This window comes from Rhyacophila brunnea, unplaced genomic scaffold, assembly GCF_057557595.1.
Source record: "Rhyacophila brunnea isolate RB1 unplaced genomic scaffold, BYU_Rbru_1.0 scaffold_12, whole genome shotgun sequence".
Lineage (NCBI taxonomy): Eukaryota > Metazoa > Arthropoda > Insecta > Trichoptera > Rhyacophilidae > Rhyacophila > Rhyacophila brunnea.
In genome coordinates, this window is record NW_028232774.1 from 4725815 (window position 1) to 4748767 (window position 22953).

Sequence of the window (22953 nt, forward strand, 5' to 3'; positions counted from 1 at the left end):
GAACAAATTGGTATAAAAACAAATCCACGAAACTCAATCTGTCACTTAATAAAATGTCTATGGTGTGAACTTACTGTCAACAAAGAATAGACAATGATATGTGTCGATGGGATTAAATTGGGCGCTGGTTTTTGTGGAGTATTGCGAAATATTTCCGAAATAATTGAAAACATTTTTTTCCATTATAAATATGTACCTAACATGTTAATATACCATCACAGGTTGGTTTTGTGTAATATAGGTAGGTAGTTAGGGTAAAATAGATCACTATTGAAGTTAATATTATCAATATGACTAGTACCTACCATAATTTTTATAATTATTTACTCTTCATATCCTATTTTGTTGTGAATTACTTGCAAAGACAGTAAAGTTGTATTTTAATTGTAACTAGATATGCCAAATTCAATTAATGTAATTATATTATCTACCTAGATAGTTAGTTAGGTATCTAATCAATTTCTATTGAGATATTTTCGATAAATATCTGTATAAACATTGTCATAAATTTACTACCTACCTACCTATTCTAAATATAATTTCACGTATTTTTATATGTTTAATAAATTAGCTTTGAGACGTTCGAAACTAATATAATATTTTCATTTTATTATTTTCGTCGAACAGGAAGTGATTATGGAGCTCACGTATGTTACAATAAATTAACCAATCACAAAGTGTTCTCTATGAACGGAGCATGCAGAATTATATTTTGGCCAATCAAACTTTCAATGAAATCGTATCATCGACTAGATATAACATTAAACGCGAGTATTGTTATATTTTTTGATAATTCTATAAAAATCGAAAAAGATTATTTTTTGGGTACCAAAAAATAGCTAATATTTTGTAACAGATTATGCAATAAATAATTTATATGTATTTCATTAAAATTACGAATATTTTCCATTATAACATAAAAAATGACGCCGTTTAAGGTTGAAACGATTATTATTTATCTCCAATCCACTCTCAAGTGCGCATGTCAACTCGGAAATTGCAAATGGCGCCCGTTGTTATTGTTCGTACCGAATCAACTATTTGTAAATTATATATGGTACGATTCGTCATATTTTCTATAATTTAATCACTGTAATATGATAGTGAAAACGCTAAAAATTGATTTTAAAATAGTAACTGTCCGTTTTTGAGTGTGTGAAGTGTTGTTTTAGTGATAAAAGTGTGTCATGCAAATGGGGTAAGCTGGATTTATCGGATGTCGCTTAAGTTGTTTTGGTGTACTCGATTTCGTTGTTTGTCTCAAGTTAAGGAAAGAAACTGATCGCCGAAAGGAAATTTAAACTTGTGTAAAACGAGGATGCCACTCCGCGAGTGTAAATGAAGTTTCAGACAACCGTTTTTGACAAATGTTGCATGCCGTGACTACACTCCCCCGTCCATTTCAAAATGGCTGCTGTTCGCTGGATCTAAGCTTTGCGTCACTGAAATGTAAATCACCTTTTTCTTATTGAATGCCAATGTTTTCCCACCGAGTCCTGCAATTTTCTGAAATAAATGTAACTGTCCGTAATTTTTCCACATTGTGTACGTGTAAGGTTATCGGCTGATAAAGTGACATGTTCGGTTGAACTGTACAAAATGTTCGATTGGACCCAGTCCGATGATATGCACGAGCCGGAGACTAATGTCAATTCAATTATTATTATAAAATTAACTAACTAATAGTTTTGGCAATGCGGAATTGAGAGAAATGGGATGTAGCATCGAGGGTATGTTATAAAAAATATTTAGTATAGCGATTTATGGCGCAAAAAGTCATAAAAATCAAGCGTATAATGAAATCTAATTTTTGCTACTCTCATTTCAAGGCATTTATTTGACATTTATCTTCAATAACATACGATATTTCCGATCTTAGCGGGAACAAATTTTGTTGAAGCTTTCTTTTAACATCCGACTTTCAACTTTTAACCAATTAAAACGTAGTTTTATCATGTTTTTTTTTACTTTTAATAACTTGCCTTCCGTGTACACGGAGCTCGTTAATTATGCCAAATAATCCAATGCGAGTCCATTTCGCAATTCGCCCAGCGCTCTTCGTATAGTTATTTTTAATTATTAAGGAAACGTTGGAAAGATGTTTATTTACATTTTAAAATACATAACCTTAACAGAAAACAGGGTATTTTTTTGAGAAAGTTTCGAATAAATATACGGTGGAAATATCTCATTTCTGGTCATAACCTTGAAAATACAGTATCACAATAAAAGTTTTCGAATACGTACGCACGTCCGATCTCAAATTTCTGCCTAATAATATCAACACGATCTTCAATAAGGAGATACGTCAAAAATATTAAAATGTATGGAATATTATATACGCATTAGAATATAACCACATACAATATTAATTACAGTACCTATGTGAAGTCTTCGGTATCATTCGAGGTTACTTTGACATCTTCGATCTTACGATTCCATTAGTTCGTAACGAGTTATAAAGGCTACGTTTTCCTCTTATCTTCACTTGTAAATTTCGAATGCTTGTGACATAATAAATCAAAATTAAAAAAAAAACATTACGGATTTAAATTAATATAAAACACAATATAAATGTGTCACTAAAAAAAAACGATATTCTAAATACCTATATCCCAAAAATAAAATAAAATGTATATTATAATAAATGACAGATGATTTCAATTTGTAGAATTGAGTAATTAAGTCGTCAATTAAGTATTGACAACATTAAATTTCCTCACTCCCTATTCGAGAAGCAGTTTTTTTCATAATGTAAATAATATAATGCTTCAAATGTCAATATTTTCATGATAAGTAACTTCTTCTTCTCTTGGTGCTGTCTTCTATCAAAGGTTGCCTACCAAACTTTCAGTCCATCTTTCATGTGACATATTGAAAGAAAAAAGTTTATTTAATCTGTTTTCCTTACCTAACTAATTAACGTATGTGTGCTTATTTTATAAGAAGGTATTTGTAAAATATAAATTACCCACAAAGTTTATTTTTCGATAATAATGAAAATTCGTGAATAATTTACTAGTTAAAACATTGAATGTGTCACTTTCCTGGTTAAAGTCGTTACTGGCAAAGCTATCCCATTTCCTTATCAAAAATAGGTGTTTATATGTTTTGGGGTAAAATAATAATATTAATGCTATTTATCTATACCTATATCAACACTGTTTTGGTCTATGGAAAAGATCATAATAGGTATCAGATGGAGACATTCATTTTTCAATATAACTATTGCTTACTTACCTATATAGATTAATATCATGCTTATAAACGGCTGTTTTCATGGTAATGAGATGAAATTTGAGAGATAGATAGATGTTGTACCTATTTTTCTTCCGCGACCAATAAACTTAGCCATGTTAAGTAAGTTAAATTAAAATGAGGCATTAACACCCACCCCAGCTTCGATAATTTCTGATTTCTGACGACAAATTTGAAAATCCTACTTCTAAGATACGTTCTGTTGTACAACAATTCACAATATCACCCTCAAAACTAGTTATTTTTAAATACGCATACCTATATTTTAAATACTGACAAATGGCTCAGATAATTTATCCACATTCAGAAAACGCAATACACTGCATAGCAGTGGTGAAGGTGGAGTTAGGCTGTTGAAATCTGACATAAATAGTGCACACTAAATTTTGTCAACCGTAAGTAGTATTTGTTTTCATTGAAATAAGACGACAATGTGTAGACTGTAGATAGTGTTTGTTAGTTTTTACAATTCAATTAAACCGTGCCAAATACCAAAATTCAATTAAAATTAATGTGACTAAACAAGAACACTATCTGCAAATTGTATTCTTAGTTCAATGAAAACAAATGACTGACGAAGTTTAGTGTGTATTATTTATATTTATGCCGAATTTTAACAGGCTACCTCCACTCTTCGCCACTGCTGAATAGAAATAATAAATCTTGGAAATTGAAATAGCGTACATCAAAATGTTGACAAAGCAGCAGTCCTAGATAATAATATTTTGCGCAAAGTGAGATAGGATTTGTCTTTGAAACTTGGGACGTTGCATACGTTTGCTGATATCATGGGGACAAATAGCATTAAACTTCATACAAAATAAAAATCTCAATTACTACTCGCATTTGTTAGCAGACGATTGACGTTGACGATTTGTATACAGTATGATGTCTGTGCGTATGTGAATCCTAAATACAATAGTTGAAGACAGATTGTTCTGTTAATTTTTTAACGTTATAATGTCTTTAGTCTATTTTTTTTTTATTTAGAAGGTAAGCTTTAAATAATCGCCTAGTATGGGGCCTTTGTCACTGGGGCAAGGTGGGAGAAAACATACACGTAAATGCAAATTCTAAATTTGAAAAATAAACTGACACGTAAATAAAGGAATCATTTATTTCAGGTCGTGAAGGATACTCTCATAATAGTTTGACAGATGGAGAATGTTTTTTTCTAGTACATTATAGTTTTATGTTATAGTGTATAGTACTTAGGTACATATTCTGCATATGTTATCACCAAGAATTGACAGCACATTCGATGTGATTGAGTAAATATGTACTACAGACTACTCCTTATCGGTAAAATAGCAGTTTTAATTTTCTTTCGACACCCTACACCAAGAAGTCAAAAAAGAAAACCCAAAAATCATGTTTCAAACAATTAAATTGATTGTCAAAATGAGAAAGTTTTTGTAGGTTGGTTTTTTTTGTTTTGCTATTTTTCAAGTATATCTTTGACGAAACGGAGTACTACTTTTATATTTTCCGGCGATTTTCAGTATAATTTTAATATAGAAAATGATCTTTAATATTTCTCCAAAGTACCGCACTAATAATCTACGTTCATACAAACATTATTTATGATTACAGACTTAATAATTTGATAGTACTTATTTAAACGCAGCACTAGCCTGTGCGTTTTAGTAGAACGGCAACAGTGACTATTTTAACTACCGCATCACTTACGCAAATTCGACGAGTCGCAGTTGTGCCGAGTTTCCTCATATTAGTTAAATAAATATGTGTTTCCGAGTCATAAATGTCTCTAAAATATCTCATGGTGGGAACATTCCCAAAGATTATGCCGTGAAAGTACTAAGAATGCCATACCTATGAGTTATTTTAACATGCAATGAAGATAATTATGTAAACGTTGTATCATCTATTTTTTACCTATATAGGGCATAATCTATATAATATGTGTAGGATGCTTTGAACGACTTTGAGTTGTAAACTATTCGCTCAAACCATATTGTCGTTTGCCTGGTTGAATTTCACTATGAAGCAAATTACCATTTTCGATTCTACATTGGTAACAGTTGGCCATTCTCCTAACCCACAAAGTTCAACAGTAAAAGGAAATATTAATAATTTAAACAAATTAAAACCTTGTCTTCAAAATCATTTGTAACATGTGTATGTATTGAGCTTCTCATGTCTATATTTACCATCACCACCTAGCCGAGAAAGCATCCTTAACTTGAGACATCAATAGTCATTTTTTGTATTATTTTGTAAAAATTAACATGCACAAATCGAATGTTCAAGGTTACTCTAACAATCTTAACTTTCATTCATATATTTTCAGGAATGCACTTACTCAAACTGGGTCAGGTGATTGGTTATCCGTAAATGATGTCACACGTTTATTGGTATTTTTGACCATCCCTCCACTTTGATACGACACCCGTTGTCCTATTTCAAGACTAAATATTTTACCTCCTGTCTGTGTGTAAATTACATCACATTTCTAAACCTTACACCCAAGTTATGTCATAAGTATATGGACGAACGACGTCTTAGGATATGACCATTGTGATGTTTCTCCACTTTATATTCTCTCCACCTATTCTCTTTCACATGAATTTTACTGAATGGCTAGCAATCAGTATGTAAACCCGATCACTGCCAGATACAAGATATCTCGTCAAATGGTCCATGTTCGCTACGCCAGATATGAGATGTCTCGGTTGTACTAACCATTCGATCAAAACAAATAATTTCAAAATAGGACACATACTGACATCTATCGGAATGTTCCTAAAACATATTACGGCATCAGTTAATGATTTTAACATTGATTTACTTTGAATTTTGTCAAGTGATTTTAGAGATGTCGAAGTTTTTTGATTTTTTTTTCGCAAATTATATTTGTCCTGTTGGGTACTGCCAAGGCTTTTTTACGGCAGCCAAAAGGAAAGATGTTAGATTAATGGCATATTATACCCAACCGCAGACTAGATTAGGTGCAAACTGTCAGTCTCGGTGAAGTGTGGAATTTTATGCTCTGATTAAAATCTTGGCTAACTGTGTCCCTCTCGCCCCATACGACTGGCTTATCACCAATCCAAATAATGTCAGGAAAATTCAAAATAAAAAATAGTTGCAACAAGGTTGGATATCCCTGACTGTTAAAGACGTTGAAGAAAACCTTTACTAGACCGAGCCGAGCCTACTTCACTTTTTTCGCCCTCATCTGTTAAGGCTATACTTCAGCTGGGGCACGGTGTAAAACGATTGTGACTACGCGACGCGAAGATTGTGCAAATGACGCATGCAGAACAAAACATAATTTGTCATAAAAAGTCAACATGCGTCCATTTAATGTTATGTTTCATCCGACCATGTCCGATCCTAATAGGATCATATGGGCCTCCACAGAGTAGAGGTTTGTATTAAGAGATTTTGTTTTTTACGAGAAATGGATGTCAGCCACTTGCTCAACATATTAGGTCCATACCCTGACTCACACACAAATTGAAGAACAATATGTGTACTTGCCAGACCCAGGATTCGAACCTGGGACCCACGGCGTGATAGTCCAGCGCTTAAGCCGCGCGGCCACCATGGGTGTTCTATTACTAATAATATTAATAATATATTCATTGGCATGTTTTCTTTTTAACGTAAAACTTTTTAAGTAAATGGTTAACGTTTTTTAGTCATCTTTACACGATTTAAGAATTAATTCCCCCGTCGCCATCACAAAACAAATTGATGTGTTCAGCCAGTCCGAAATTTCGTCACACCTATAGTTGAAAAGTATTTGCCGTTTCACTGAAGTACCGTCTTAAAGAAGCAACCATTTCAACTCTATTTTAGATTCACTCAAACAGTCAATTCCAAAAATAATAATTAATGTTATGTTCAATTCATGAAGTTGCAGAATCTGCTTGGCTTGACTTTAAATGGCATTGTATGACAGGAGTGCACGATTCAGAAGAACATGCGACCATTATCAATCTGCCCTGTTTCAATTTGAATACCCGACTACAAAATATTAATTTTGTTCATGCCATCAATTCTCACACTGTTCCGGGCCAGAAATGCACTCGAGTGTTATAGTATTAAAATTTCATAAGGGTATCTTGTTATGAATCATACGCTTTGTTATCAAACTTTTTGTTTATACCTAGTGATAAAACAAAATGAATGCAGTAAATAATGTGAAAATGTGGTTAATTGTTAATTCCAGGAGATGTTTGCGGAGAGCCGGTGCGGGGTGGTGGTGACGTGCGAGGGCGACCTGCGCGCGGAAGACTTCCCCGCCCGCCTGCGTCATCTGCTGCGTCACCTCCGGCACCTGCTCGCCGACGCGCGCGCCCAAGCCACACCACATCTCAAAGTCGACAAGGTCATTTCCATCATGCAATAATTTACATAGTTTTGTTTCTGTAGATACTGGATCAATTGTATAGAAATGATATTACGGTGGATGTTAAAAAACGCGGCCAAGACTTTGTGTATGGACAATTCATCACATCCAATTCACCGTTCACCGAAAAAATTTATATAGTTTTTATAAACCACATGACGATGTAATCATTTCTTTTAATGAGATAACTGACTCTAGTTTAAGAATTCTTAATTTTTATGATTAGGTCAATGCTTGATTGAGGTAGGTAGGTGACTAAAGCTCATAACTAAAAATATCAGTTTTCAAATCAGGGATTTCTTCCTTTTGTTTAATTGTAATATTTCAAAATATGCAAAAATGAAAAAAGCAATTGCATAAAGCTTTTCATTGCTATATTGTCAAAACAATAATGGAGCTTTCTCGTCAAGTCTGCTAGGACTGTTAATAACTCATCGCTAGGGTTGGATTTCTTTTCATTGCCTATAGAAATGCCTAATAGGTATTTTAACTTAACTGATTTTTTATGAGAAATACTTGCTCAACTTAGCGGATCGATATTCCAGATCCAAACATATGTTGAAAAAACAACATGTAAATTTTCCAAATGTGTAATTCGAACCTGCATTCCACAGCTTCAGAAGTAGACATTCTACACTCACCTATTGCAGACTATTGGGAAGTAGCACACCAGTTGGGATGCTCTGATCTAGGCCTAATTTAATAAATGGATTGATAATATTTTAAATTATAGCTATAATAATATGTTTAAAAGTAGTAGGCCATTGTTTTTATAAATAAAGGCTTTCACGCAATTTCGGTATTTCTATAAATTTTGTCTGTCATAATATTATTAAAAAATCTCAAATTGGTTTGGTGCATATTTTTGGTTTGTTTGTATAAAATTCTGTTAGTATACATATTACGTGAATTTTGAGCACATAAAATAATGAAGTTTCACTGTATGGTCTGGATGGATCTGAAAACTACTCCTAACTTATTTTTTAATTATATGTCTCTTGTACTCATTTAATCCTCGACCCTTCATTTTATGTACTGTAAGGAAACGAAAATATGCCAAATTCGTAGAAATCCGTAATCTGGAGACCCCTAAAAGAAGGCAGTTTGACTGAAATATGAATGTTGGCAGGTGGAGCCGTGGAATTCGGTGCGTGTGACGCTGTCGGTGCCCTTGGGCGCGGCGCTGCGCCTACGGGCGTTGGCCGCGGCCGGGGCGCCGCAGCTTCTGCAGCTGGGCATCCTGTCCGTGCAGATCGATGGCGACCGCCAAGTGCACATCCGCCTCGCCAACTCTGCCCAGCCCCATGCCATCGCCATTGCTACGGCCCTCACTACCGCGACTGCCTCCGCCAATACCACCAATGCAGGTTTGTGCCGACACCAAATTACACTAATGCCAGCTTGTTGCAATGCAAACTAGTCAACTTTTGTGTTAGTGGAGTCTTTATAAGGGGTGGTTTTTCAATTGATTTATATTCATTTCTTTTCAAATAAGCTTACTTAATATCGTTGGGTAATTGGAAACCATTAAATATACTGTTACACCCACGGTGGCCACGCGGCCTAAGCGTTGGACTATCACGTCGTGGGTCTCAGGTTCGAATCCTGGGTCTGGCAAGTACACATTGTTTTTCAATTTGTGTGTGAGTCAGGGTATGGACCTAATAGGTTGAGTAAGTGGCTGACATCCATTTCTCGTGAAAAAACAAAATTTGTTAATACAAACCTCTGTGGAGGCCCATATTATGATCCTATTTGGATCGGCCATGGTTGGAAAAAAAAAATTTACTGTTGTATCTTTGCTGTGTTGTGTATCAGTGCCAACTGAACGCTACCTAAGGTAGTATTTGCAGTTTAGTTTATAATGAATATGATTTTATCACTCTCCTTACTTTGAAATATACTAGTACTGCTAGTAGAACCTCGATTATGTGGACTAATTGGGGATGAAGGTAATCAGGATATTCGAAAAAATAATAAAACATAATTTAGTTCCAGAACAAACTGTTTTAACAGCAATTTTGGATAAATTCATATTTTTTACTGGTTATATGTTTAAATTATACATTTTTTTAATAATAATTATATGAAACTAATGATCAAAATTGAAATCAAAAATCTGGATAATCAATCGGAAATGAATAACACTGATTTAATGAGACATGTAAAAACTATTGCGAATATGAATATGAAGTGTGTTTCCTTAAATGGCTTTAATATACTTACCTAGTTATCTTGTAAAATGTCTTTTTCTGACACAATTGAAATTAAAATTTCCAGGCGGTGTTGCTTTGGATGCGGCGGGACCATCGACGAGCTCTTCCGGCCTTCCGGTGCGACTCTCAATTCCGGCCGGTGGAAGCGGGGTAGAGACTCAGACGCCTCCCTCCCTGCCCCCACCGCCCGCTCCTCCCGACACTTTCAAATCGCCCAACACCGTTGCCCCTCAAGATGGAATCCTGCCTCACGTTCCGAGCTCGGCGCCCTCACCAGAGTGCCGCGAGTACCCTTTTGGCAGCATGACTCAGGCCAGGGTCATTCACCGGAAGGAGAATACCATGGGCTTGAGTGGGCCGGTTGCCCGGCAGCCTGCCGTTTTTGCTGCGCCCCCACCACCCTACCCCCACGCTGCGCACAAGCTGCAGATGGCTGCACAGCAGGCCGCCAACGTTGCCATCTCTAGCCCCCTCCTTGTCAACTTGCTGCAGAATGAGGGCGCTGTTGGCCCACCAGGGCCACGCCTCAAGACCGAACCTGATGATCGGCCCGGCCCTTCGACAGTCGTCGGTGGCCGCACCATTGCCTTTGCTCCGCCTGACCCCCCGCCCTCTCCAGCCCCTCCTCCGCTTGTCAGCCGGCCGACAGTCCCTGTCGCCGCGTCTCCTGCATCCTACCCCCTCTCTCTCCCGCGACCGTCACCATCACCGCGACCTCAGCAGCGGTTTCAGCCTGGTCCCCCTATCGTCGACCGGTTTCCTACGCAGACACACGCCTATGGACGGCAACCTGCGCTACAGCGAACTATGGCTGAAAACCTGCAGGCGCTCATCCCCACCGCCAGCAGCATGGACCTGGAGACCCAGTCGAGCTTCCGAGAGTTTCAGATGTATCAGCAGCAGTACAATGCCAGGCAGCGGGCTGCGGCTGGCCGGGCCAAGAAGGAGCGGTGGCCGGCTGACCCCAAAGACTCCCTCGCCGCCCTCCCCGATATTCCCGATGGCTGTGATCTCGATCAGCTGCTGCCCAGCTTGAGCGCCGCCGACCTTAACCTGGATGGGGCGCTCTCCGCTATGTCTGACCTTGAGTCGGAAATGCCCTCTGGGGCGGCTCTAGACGCTGTCCTGAGGGACGTCAAGCCTGACCCACCGGCAGAACCCCTTCCGCCCGCTCAACCCCCTGATGTGCTCGCTCCTCCTCCGGCGGAACCAGAACCTGAACCCGAACCACGGATACCCTTGCTGCCGGAGGTGACAAAGGTGGCTCCTCCCGAGCCTGCCGTTCCACCCGCTCCTCCGGTTGCCGTGTATGATAGCAAGGGACGGCCGAGAGACTACTCGCTGAACTCTCTTACGGGGGAGATGGAGCCGTTGCCGACTGAGTCTTCTTCCAGTGAGACAGAAGATGAGAGACCCCCTCCACCGCCGCCCGATCCCTACTTTGACGCCCTCAATTCCGAGAGATCGGATTCCTTTTTCTCGGATGATGAGAACTCCGGGTCGGCCGACCTGAACAAACGAAACGACTCCGACCAGAGTGACCCGGAGGCCTCTGCAAAGTCTTCCAACTCAGAGAGCTCCAGGGGCGCCTCTGGCCGGTCCAAGGTGCCGCGGAGAGACCGTCCGCTTGCAAGAGATCTCAAAGCGGCTGGGGGTAAAGCCGTCAGAGAGCGGCCGGCCAAGGAGAAGGCAGGGGTGCCGCGGGATCGGCCCCTCGTCAGGGACAGGGCGGTTCCAGCCGAACGGCTGTCTGCTCAGCCCCCCCGAGCTCCCCCTGTCAAGGCCGCCTTTGTCCGGGAGACGGTCGCTGGGGAGAAAACAGCGATCGTGGAGAAGGAGAAGATCAGACTTCGACTGAAGCTAGAGAAGTCCGAGCCGGTCGTTACGCCAGTCTACAAGGCTGACGTCAGCTTTGTGAATTCTCCAGCTGCTAAGAGAGGGCTGGCGGGTGTCTCCGGTGGGAAGCCCGCGACTGGGTTAAACACTGGCGCAGAGCTGAGAGTACCACCCCTCCACATCAGCCTACGGGGGCGGAACTCCGCCGTCATCAAATCCTCCAGGAGAGACAAGAAGAAAGCTCCGTCGACGTTGCTGGATGCTGTTGAGGGACCTCCCAAGAGATCCAAAGTCCGGAAGGCGGCCGATCAGAGTCCCGACCGCTCGCAGAAGACTGTTGCTGAGGGCGACCGGACAGAGCTTGATCCAAGGCGGAACGATGATGATTCCGATGAGTCTCTCCGAGATGTGGCTACCGAGAGCCTGGCCAAATCAGTGAGGGCAGTCAAATCTAACAGCCATTTCGGCGCAGATCGGGAGGAGGGTGTCGCCGACGCCAAGACACGACCTGGGGGAGACGCCATCAGGAACTATCACATGAAGAGTCTTTATAAGAACGCTCACATCGTCTCTAAATCCCCCAACTTGATTTCGAAATTTGCCACCCCGCTGAAGAATGCGTCTGCCGTCAGACACACTGACGCCAAGGTCAAGCGGGTCCGATCTGAGGGAAAGTCTGGCGGGGGGAGATCCCAGGAAGCCTCTTCCGATCCAGGCGGGCCGTCTGACCGCGACGGGAAATATTCTCACAATGAAGGCTATAGAGAGACAGACCGCCCTGTCGATGCGGATCCCCGCAGGAAGACGAATGATGGGGTTAGGAAAAAGTCCAGCGAGAGAAGTAAAGCATGCGTAAATAATGCCGTTTTGAATAAAACAATTGGTGCTCTGCGTGAAGTGACTGTGATGAGTGTTTCCGTGAAAAGTGACATTGCAAAAGAGACAATTGCGGACGGAATCGTGGATTACCACCAGCAGTTAAAGGTCATCGACGGACATTCAAAAAGTGGGCGGATCAGCGACCCTGTCTCCGAGGGGAAGGGGCCTGGGATGAAGAGGAGTCTGGCCGACAGTGGCCTGGCTGGCGCTAACGGCCTTGTCGCTCTCGAGAAGAGGCGGAAGCTCAGCCAAGCCGTCAATACTGACTTATCAGGTGAGCGCCCCTCGATTTTCTCAATTTTGTTTTTCTTTCAATGTTGACTGTCTGGAAACCAAGGTTTATGAACTGCATTACTCTAAAGTTTGGTAGTCTGCGTAGGAAACATAAAATAGTAGTTGGGATGCTGAACCAAAGAAGGCTCAAAACTTACAGCAACACTGTCTAACCATGATGTGACATTTTCTTTTTTATAGAATATCGCATGTCTGAAATACCCAGGACTTGAAAAATGTGGATTCTGATATGAAAACTACTTCTCAGAATAGGTTTTTGCTAATCACTAATGTGTCAACTTTAATATTGAGGATTTGCGTTTAAGATTACACAATAAAGTCAAGGTCTGGTAAAAAGATAACGGCACTTTGCGTAATGATTCATATTCCAATATTTTAATGCTAACTTTCTACAGGTTTTCTATAATTGTATAATTTTTCCTAATGTATAATCGTATTATACTTTACAGAATCTCCCGGAACCGCCTCGCCACCGGTTTCCAGAGATGCCCCGCCCTCATCGGCTGTGGGTTCCACCAACACAGGAACGCTCCTTCACCATTCGCCTCCTGTTGACCTCCGGCACGCATCAAATGCCCATCCTCAGCGTACCTCGCCCACCGCTCCCTCGCATGTGTTCAAAACCAAGAAAGACAGAAACAAGGACAAATCTTACTCCAAAATGGTCGCCGAAAGGCAAATGGAAAAATTACACCTCGAGGGTTCCGCCAAACCTGTCCAGACAGAGTCCAGAATTCAAAGCCCCAGAGACAGGGACGGCAAGACTGCTAAGACCGTCCTTCCTCAGGGTAATATAGCGGAGATGGAAGCCAAATTCAAACAGAAGCTGTCAGAGGATCCTAAATTTCATCGGGTAGAAAAGTACGATGGCCTCGTCTCAGCGGACAACTCTCGCACGGTCAACCGGGAGGACGGCTCCATTGAAAAAACAGACGGCTCCGATCCGGGAGAGACAGATTTCAAAATGTTGAATCGGCTTTCTAGCAGGCTGGTGGAAGAGATGAGAGAGATCCACCGAGAGGAGGGCCGGGGGGGGGTGTCGAGGTCACCGAGTCAGGAGTCACAAGGTGCGCCTGGCGTCGACAGGACAGCGCCCCGGCCAGGGGGAAACTCCAGCCGCTCGCCCAACTCCCAGGCGCAGGGGGAGGACTCTGGCATCGAGTCCATGGACGCCCTTTCGGAGAAGTCACCCAACCAGGCCAGCCAGTCACCCCGCGCTCTCTCTGCCGACTCTGCCCCTGCCCCGCCCCTCGGTGCCACAGTACCAGCTGATCGCGCCCGAGACGCAGCCCGACACAGGAAGGAGGAAATCAAGGACAGACCGCGGGGGAGGGCCGCTGAGTCCCCCCCTGACGGGTCAAAAAACAGTGAGCCGCGCGCGGTTCCGCCGACTGACGGCCAGGATCGCGCGCTCGAGAGTCCAGATAGCAACCGACCTACCCTCGCCCCGCCTCTCACCGGGGACACAATCCTCTCAGACGAGTCCAGGAGCCGGCTCCTAGACGACCTCTCCTCCAATGGGGACCTCCGCCTGGATCTACTCCGTGGAGGAGACCCCAAGAAGGGTAATCCCTATTCCCAGGTCCATTACGAGCTAGAAGACATGGGCGACATAGAGGCCGAGCTCGCCAAGATGGAAGGCCTGCACTCTGAAGTGAACGGACAGCGGGCTGCCGCCGACCGCTTTATCGATGCCTACATTGGCGATGCCCTCATGCGGCGTGGCCACGCCAAGGCTGACCAGAGCCTCGAATGCATCCTAGTTGGGGACGGCCTGCTTGCCGGGAAAGACATGAATGAGAACAAAAATATCATCAAGAAGGAGGATCGCTTTGTTTTGGATGAGTGCTGCAACATGCCCCTTCGGGATGGTAAAGCATCAGTCACTGACCTTCGACGACCTGACTGCCCGGTGGAGAGAAAGAACGCTATCGGCTCCATTGACCCGCTCAAGGAGGAACCCAAGAGCGATGGCTCCAACGGACGTTCACTCAAATCTGAGGGTGATGTATCTACGATGGTGGGCCTCAACTATCTCAAGAGGGAGACTGATGACTACGATCCCCTGCCTCTAAGGGTCACCCCGGCTCTTTACACCTATTCTAACCCTGACAAAATGAGAGAGTCAGAGCTGTCTGACCAAGAAGAACCTCCGGAACGATCACGCGAGGGCGATGTCGGACTGACAGACCCGGAGGGAGTCAGCCGGCAGCTGAGAGAGGAGAGTGCGCCACGCCGGCTGGAGCAGTGCGACTTCCCTGATAAGAGTCTGCTGGAGCAGCTGCTTATTGAGATTCCCGGCCAGGAGGCGGGTGATCGACGTGTGGGCTCCCTCTCCCCCTCGGCCGACCGGGGCTCTGTCAAGTGCACTGTCAGGACCAGGTCCAGCAGCAAACTCGGCAGCCCCGCTGATCGCCTCCGTACCCCCAAGCACAGCCCTGACCTCCTTCGACCCGACCCTCGGGCCGACTCACCCGCCAACTCAGGCGCCAGAAACAGTCTGCGAAGTGGGTCCGCTGATAAGACCAGTCCCCGGCTGGCCGCCCACAAGACAGTCGCCCCAGCTGCCAAGAGGAAGCGCCATGAGTCTGAGAGCTCCAACCACTCGAGTGTCGGCTGCGACGATGGTCTCTCGCCCAATCTGCAGCAGGCCAGAGCGGGAAAACTCAGAAAATGCATTGACGGCGATGCAGCCGTTTTGAAAATTGGCAATGTTCCGAGTGAAGCAATAGTCGATCGCCCCATCAAGATTGACACAGCTCAACCAGAATCCGAGGGCAAAAAGATTCCCGACAAAGGAAAGACGATAGTTAAAGAAACTGCGGCTGGCGAGAGTGAAAGGTTGGAGTCAGACTCAGACAGTGATGAGCCGCTCATCGCCGTGGCTGGCAAGGTCAGAAACAGAGGACCATCCAAGAGTATTGAGGGAAATCCCCACATCACAAGAAATCAAAACAGCAAAACATCGACAGGAAAGACTCAACCGGCAACTTCCCCCGGTTCGCAGACTACGACCTCACCCGCCTTGACTGGAATGAAGAGCGTGTCTGTAAAAATTCAGAGTTGTGAGGTGGCCCTGGACAAGGTGGGTACCCGCCGATCCGTCCGACAGTCAACGGGCGCATCCGGCTCTGCCAGGAAGGGGAAAGGGAAAGAGGGAGCCGTTGAAGAAGGCGGCCTTGGCACCCTCCCTCTCGCCGCCAGAAGGAAAACAAGAAGTGCAGGTAATTTCATTCGATCACTGTTGTGTAGATTGTTTACCTAACAATGAATCCATCTTTTATTATTCTTTTTATAATTAGTAATCCATAATCAATATAAAAAAATTAATCTCACTCTTGACAGTCCACCGGTAATGTTTCAATTCTCTTCACAATAATGTTATGCTTATTTATGATTAACTAATTTGAATTGAATCTTTTAAATAATACAAATCAAAGGAACCTGTAAAGTAGTTATGTGTACTTATTACTTGAAATGTTGCTCTCGCCACTGTAATTGTACAGCATGTTTGACTGTAGATTGAAAGATTGAGGAGATGTAATTGAGCGGTGTCATTTTTTCAGCCGTGGAGTCTTCGTGGAGCGGCCGGAGGCGAAGGGGTTCGAGGGAGGGGAAGTGACCCCGCGAGGGGCGCCCCTGGCCTCCAAGCGGACCACCGGCGCACCGCCACCTGCAGGCGCACGCCCTCTACCCTCGCCACTCGGACCTCTTCTATGACATCATCCGCCCCCCGTCGGTCTCTCCGCCCCTCCTCCCGCCCCTGCCGCTGTCGCTTCTCATCCCGGAGACGACGGAGCTGCCCCCCTGTGACGCCGAATCCGACCTATTCGCTGATATTCTGCCCCACGACACATTCTGAGCATAAAATGTCATCTTCCGCTGTGCCGCTTCTGTTTGAACATTTTGCAAATCACTTGGAGTGTCAGTTAACTACTACCTTTATGGAGTCGAGTATTTTGAGTGAGCACCTTTTGTAAACGTAAGCTTTTATAATGTGATGAATGGCAGGCCGACAATTTGACATTCGTCTCGAGTAATAATACATTTATAATGATCGGTCAATCTGAATAGCACTTTAAATAGCTGACAATAACTGTTGCAAAATATTCTTTTCCAAATTTACAAATTAAATTAACATTTGTTTTAAAATTGAATTACTAATTTTTGATGGCAATGTAGAAATTATAAGTTTTCCAATAATTCTACTCTATAGGTTATTTTCCTTATTTCGGAATTGTGATTTGATCATTATTTTTTTGATGTGAACATTGTGCTTGTTATTTTGTCTTGGTGTTTTAATGGTGACACTCTTGACTGCAGTTTCTTTATTGACCTGATGAGCTCTGATCTAATCATGAATTAATAGCCTGAATATTGGCTGCATCTTTTTTATATCTATTCAAACACAGAATCACACAGTCACAACTTTTCAGTCTGTAGTGTATGTTACGTAGATATTATACATGGCACATTTTTAAATATTTCTCATGGGCCGGACAGTTTAAATACCATCACTTTAAATGAGAGCAGTCAAAACGGAGAAATCATTGAAATATTAGTACAAAATATTAATTCTGCCCACGATATGTACGCACGTAGTTATGGATCATCCACCTTGCCATTATGTTGTCGGCATTATAAAATCGATTTCGGTATTGAATAATGAAAACTTATTATTTAAACTAAACTCGACACCGGAACATAACTAGACAATCATATTCACAGACGTACTAAGCATTTAATTGTAATCAAATAAATTGTAATCAAATTAATTTTACTCTTGGACTCGCTGTACAAATTTATATTTTGAAAACCGTATCGCATAGAAATTTTAACTGAAAAGTTTTTATAAATTTATTTATTGGATTGTTTCGTTATTGTAGAGTGCAATTTTTTGAATAAGATAATTTACAAGAGAACACGAAGGAGATACTTCTACAATAACATGTGATAAACATTATTACAAAAGTGTAGGTTTAACTTATTATATTACTCGGTAGTGATGCAAGAATATAACAATATAGTATAGTTCATTTATATTTAATACAAAGAATTCAAACACTACAGAGGACGTAATATGGAATAATTATTGGCTATTGCGTACAGTTGGAATGAACAATCTTAAAATGACTTCCCAGAAAATGCTGAATTTATTTTTTCAGTCATCCAAATGACTCGTTTGTAGTGTTTTGAAAGGTTTCAAAGGTTTAAGTGTTATATAATAGTGTACAAAAACTGTCATAGGACTGAACTTACATAAATTACTCCGATATGAATTTTTTTGACGTAATTTTCAACTAGGCGTGTGGTCATTCTTCTGTTCTTTTAGAAGTAAGGAAAATTTTCTGTATTTTTGTGCCTTCGCCGAACTGATATGTGGTTATTTTGCTGATCGTATAGTTGATTTCTGCAACATGTTTAAAATGAATTTACGTAGTTAGCCGAAATGCCTTTCGATATGATATTACACTCTGACTGGAAAGTCCATAGTAGTCCATTTCTCGCTATCTTTTTAAATACCTGTGGTCTTTGGTTAAATTTCGATAGCTGTGAGGTTTTACAAATACTATAAACTCTTCCATATAGTTTAATTAAACTATTATAATAATGACGGTATTTGAAGGTTAGTTTTATATAATTCACTGTTGTAGGTTCTTTTTTCAGTTGAGAGAACTTAAAGTTATACAATCTTCTAATTAGATATGTCAGTAAAGTTGTCAAGTAGTGTGCTTCTCACAAAATAACCAAAAATTAGAGAAATAGAGAAAAAAAACACCACTTATACATAATATATGAGGCTTCTATTTATCAATACCACTTTGGTAAGTCATTACGTCTTATTGTGTGAAGTTATGTTTTTCTATCAGTTTTTGGAAATAGACTACATATATCCATCTATCTACCAAGATGTTTGGACTGCCGATGACTGCAGTAATGAAAAAGATAGCTACCAACATTAGGGAATATTTTGAACTGTTTCTTTCAAAAGGGACAAACATGCTAAAATAATCACGATTAGTTGAATAACCACAGCGGATTTCCATACCCTTGTTGAAAATTCTGTATGCGGAATTACAGAGCTGTCCCGCTATGTTGAAGACAGTTTGATACGCACGCTGCGTATGCATAATTTACGGCAATATTGACGTGATGTATTCGACAATTTGCCAGTACTGTACGCCCTGCTGATATGGATAAATATAGTTTGTAAATAATATAATTTATATATATTTTGTAAATAAATAATGTTTATTATCTGTAAATTGAGATGGAAATGTAAATATGTGTAGTAATAATCATACCAATAGTGTTTGTAAACGGAAACAGTACAATACACAAATATTTTGTTATAAGCTTAACATTGTAAATTAGCCTCTAGGATTTAAGTGGACGCTTTTGTTTGTAATTTTAAGAGGGCTTCTTCATTTTTAATATCGTCGGCGCGCGAGTGTCGCCTTCGTGCGTTAATATATCGTAAAAATTAGATAATAATATTAATAAATAAATAGCGAATGTGTTGAAGAGACGGTCGTATAAGGTTCGGGTTATCATAAGGAGAATCGGCGCGCCGCGGCTTATCGCTTGAAAGATTCTGAATGTGTACTGACATTATTGTGAAATCGCTGCCTCAGCCATAGATATTTTTATACCCAATATTGTGACGAATCTATTTATTGTCTATGGTGCACCTGCCGCCGGCCAGTCAGCTCGACATGAGATGTCGTACTAGGCCTTCCCGCTTTTCTTTTCTATTTATATATATATTTATATAAAAAAAAATGTATAGAAAATATATAATTTTTTAATCTTTAGAAATTAGTAAAAAAATATTATTTTGCTGTTTTTAGGTGATTCTATAGTCCACTTTCAGTATATTCTTTTATATTTTTTTTGTCTTTGATGAATTTTATCTTGTGTATTTTCAATTTACTAACTATTCATAACTCGGCACTAGTATGAGAATACTCCATACACAGACTACATAGCAGACTTCGCTTTTCGACATGACGATATAAATAATATACAGTCGAATAATACACATGTCCAATATGCAAATGCTGTCGTTTAAAGTTAAAATAACTCAGATATTATTTATAATTAGCTGTGATGTAGTAGGTAGAGTTTTACATGAATTGAATATTAAGTCATTCTAATCGTACTGATGGATAATAATAAGTCGTATAGAAGCTAGATTATTTCTCAAAATATGCGGACTGTTCATGATGTACAGTGCTCCGTTCGAATCTGCTATGTTATATGTGTACGGAAATGAATTTCCTCCAATGAACATAATAATCACCGATCCGAGTGCACCACGTTTTAAAAAAAAATTTACTAGGTGTAGTTTGACAAGCAATATTTGCAAGTAATAATTCCAAATATTTTTCTACTCTTTTCGTATTCACCGTTGATAAGTTAAATGGTAGCTCGTAGTGATAAAAGTAATAGCAAATTTCTAATATTATTTTGCTCGGAAGATATAAATGTGATATGTCCGTGCGCGTTAAAATGTGCACTCTTGTAATATTACATGCGAGTCACTCGTTTCCTTCATAATTTATTACGTCATCATGTTTTTCTTTTTATTACATTTCGGTGTAAGAATGTGAGGTATTTTACTTTTTTATTGACAGACTAATTACGTGTCACAAATTTAAACAAACCAGTTGATAGTTTTAAGAGTCGAGTTCATTTATTTTTGAGAGGTTTTGGGATTGCGCTTTCGTGCTTGTATGAACTTATTTAAAAATGTAACGAGGGTGCGCGATGACTGGCCGCAGAATATGCTTCTATTCAGCTGTAATTTTTTTTTACTCACCGAATGTTTCATCCCGACTGGGAATATTTAATTATTGCAATAATCATATGTGCTTTTAAAGCATCAGGTGAAAAAGATTATTTCACGATGAATTTTTTATTTAAACTCTTAACATAGTTTGTTGTTATTAAAAAGCCTATATTAATTATGGCATTAATATTTCACATCATAGAAAATTGACAATTTAAATCACTAAATCGTTCTTCTGTGCCATTAGTTTGCTATCAATTAGCAAATTTTTTTGTAAGGCGATCGTATAATTTATTTATTCTTTCAATACGGATGAAATTATTTTTTACCTATGAATTTTTCAAATCTTTATTTAAGTCAGAAGCTTTTCTGTGGTTGAACGCTTCGATAGTAATCTTTGAATGAAAATTTGAAAATTATTATTCTTTTTTTCGTTTCTTCAAATTTAGAATGTTAAGTGTGTTGTATAGTTTTACTGATTGTTTAAATGTGTTATTTCCAATTGTACGGACGATTTTGTAATATTCTCTGTATAGTTTTGTCAATGGGAGTCAGTCGGATCAATGACGGGACACTAACAAAATCATACTGACAGAGTACCATATCGAAACTCTCGTTGGCAAACCTTAATATTTTTTTTCTGTGGTAATATACAGAAGCTAAATGCACTCGGCATACTTGCGGACCGGCATCGCCGGAAAAATATTTCTTTTAACAAAAAATAATATTGTGATCATGGAACGGTGTTTAAATGAAATGCCTGTTTTAAAAATAGTTATATTAGCTAAAATTAAAGTGTGGATAGCCTGAAAATTTGTTGTGTAAAAAACAGTATTACATATTCAAAACGAGTTAAAAAAAGACAATGAAAATGAATGCTGTCATATAATGTTCATTTTGTGGGTTATTTAGTTTCTTTTTTTTTGTTGTTGAAAATGTTCCTTCAGCCGATTATTAATGTATTTTTTCGTAAGGGAACATCTTTACTTTCTTTCATCTTTCTTTGTGACAGCATCTTTAATTAATCTAAAATTTGTTGCCAATGTGATTTCAACCGTCTTATCCTCGCAAATTACATTGCCTCACTATAAAATTAATATGCTCTTGTGATTTTATACTGTGCTAAGTATTTATCTACAAGTATGGACACAATACAATTTGGGACATTATATATTTTATAAATATTCTGCATGATACCCGACACGACACTACCTGTTGTTTCTTGTAAGCATTTTGCTGTGAATTGCTTCTATATTAATTCTAAATATTACACCTATTTATTTAAATTCATTATTTTGCAATAGATTATTTTATAAAGGGATCTGGTAGTGTTTGTGTGTCATCTTTTACTTTATGAAAATCATTTTCCCACTTGACCCGATTTCTTCTTCAGCCAAAATTGAACTACGTGCATCATTTTCTATGGCTTGTCTAAGAATTATTCTTGTTTTTCTTAGTTAATCTGATTTCACAGTTTTTATCAGTTTTACATATGTAAGAGAGATAGTGTATATATCATTCATAATTATATCATTGAAATGGCAACTCATTTTTCCCGCCTTTCCGTGCGTTTAAGACATGTCTTATTATCCAAATCTCACTTCCCTCGGTCATCATCTCTTTTAGTGTTGTCATTGAACACTTTCTCTTTTGATTTTCCATTAATAAATTGACCTAGTCATAACTGTACGTATGATCGAGTATTTCAAACTTATCCGGGTTTACGAGAATTAATTTTTTTATTTTTTTGTTACATATATTGATATAGAATTTGTTTTGGATACTTTTGAATATGGAATATTGTTGGGTACACGCGGAGGTTGTAAATTTAAGAAAGAGTGTGTAAACAAACAATAGAAATTTGCCTTTGCACCGTTTTTCATAGGGAACGTGTTCACTCTACAGTTGTGTATATATAGGTTAGGTTAGGTATAAATGATAGAAGCCTTTTCTTCGAGCAAAATGTAATCGTTTTGGTCTTTGGATCATTAACACTATGAAAATATATGAATATAAATAGTAAGATTAAATAATTATAATATTTGCATATATTAAAGGATAAGAAATTATATAATTGAGAGAGGATTTTAACAGCTTTAGGATATTAGATTATAATAAAATCACAACCCACATTTGTATTTTAGTATTTTAGTATGGTACATTTTATGATATGAAATGAAACAAACATTTATTGTAATTTGTAATGATTATTGTAGATTTCTGTGGACAGGTTTATTATAGCTAATCTATAAGATCTATATTGTTGAATAGATATCTTACTATTGTGTTAAATTATGTGT

The 22953-nt window shown here is 39.6% G+C and overlaps 1 protein-coding gene across 2 annotated transcripts; it reads left to right on the forward strand.

The window, feature by feature from the left end:
* Window positions 1–1000: 1000 nt before the first annotated feature.
* On the forward strand, window positions 1001–22878 carry LOC147077675 (uncharacterized). Of its 2 annotated transcripts, none has more exons than XM_085960620.1 (6): window positions 1001–1449; window positions 7457–7615; window positions 8766–9003; window positions 9917–12841; window positions 13311–16085; window positions 16428–22878. In XM_085960620.1, the coding sequence occupies exons 2-6, from the start codon at window positions 7460–7462 to the stop codon at window positions 16481–16483; spliced, it is 6150 nt and encodes a 2049-aa protein (XP_085816746.1). In that variant the 5' UTR covers window positions 1001–1449; window positions 7457–7459; the 3' UTR covers window positions 16484–22878. The 2 variants fall into 2 exon arrangements, with proteins under 2 accessions (XP_085816746.1, XP_085816747.1); XM_085960621.1 differs by having other exon boundaries at window positions 1001–1198.
* The last annotated feature ends 75 nt before the right edge of the window (window positions 22879–22953 follow it).

What these genes read in the sequence shown, in the direction of transcription:
- LOC147077675 (XM_085960620.1), top strand. Translation starts at nt 7,460, where the DNA reads ATGTTTGCGGAGAGCCGGTGCGGGGTGGTGGTGACGTGCGAGGGCGAC. An exon ending in CGCCAATACCACCAATGCAG is followed by an intron (nt 9,004 to 9,916) that starts GTTTGTGCCGAC and finishes TAAAATTTCCAG; the next exon opens with GCGGTGTTGCTTTGGATGCG. An exon ending in AAGGAAAACAAGAAGTGCAG is followed by an intron (nt 16,086 to 16,427) that starts GTAATTTCATTC and finishes TCATTTTTTCAG; the next exon opens with CCGTGGAGTCTTCGTGGAGC.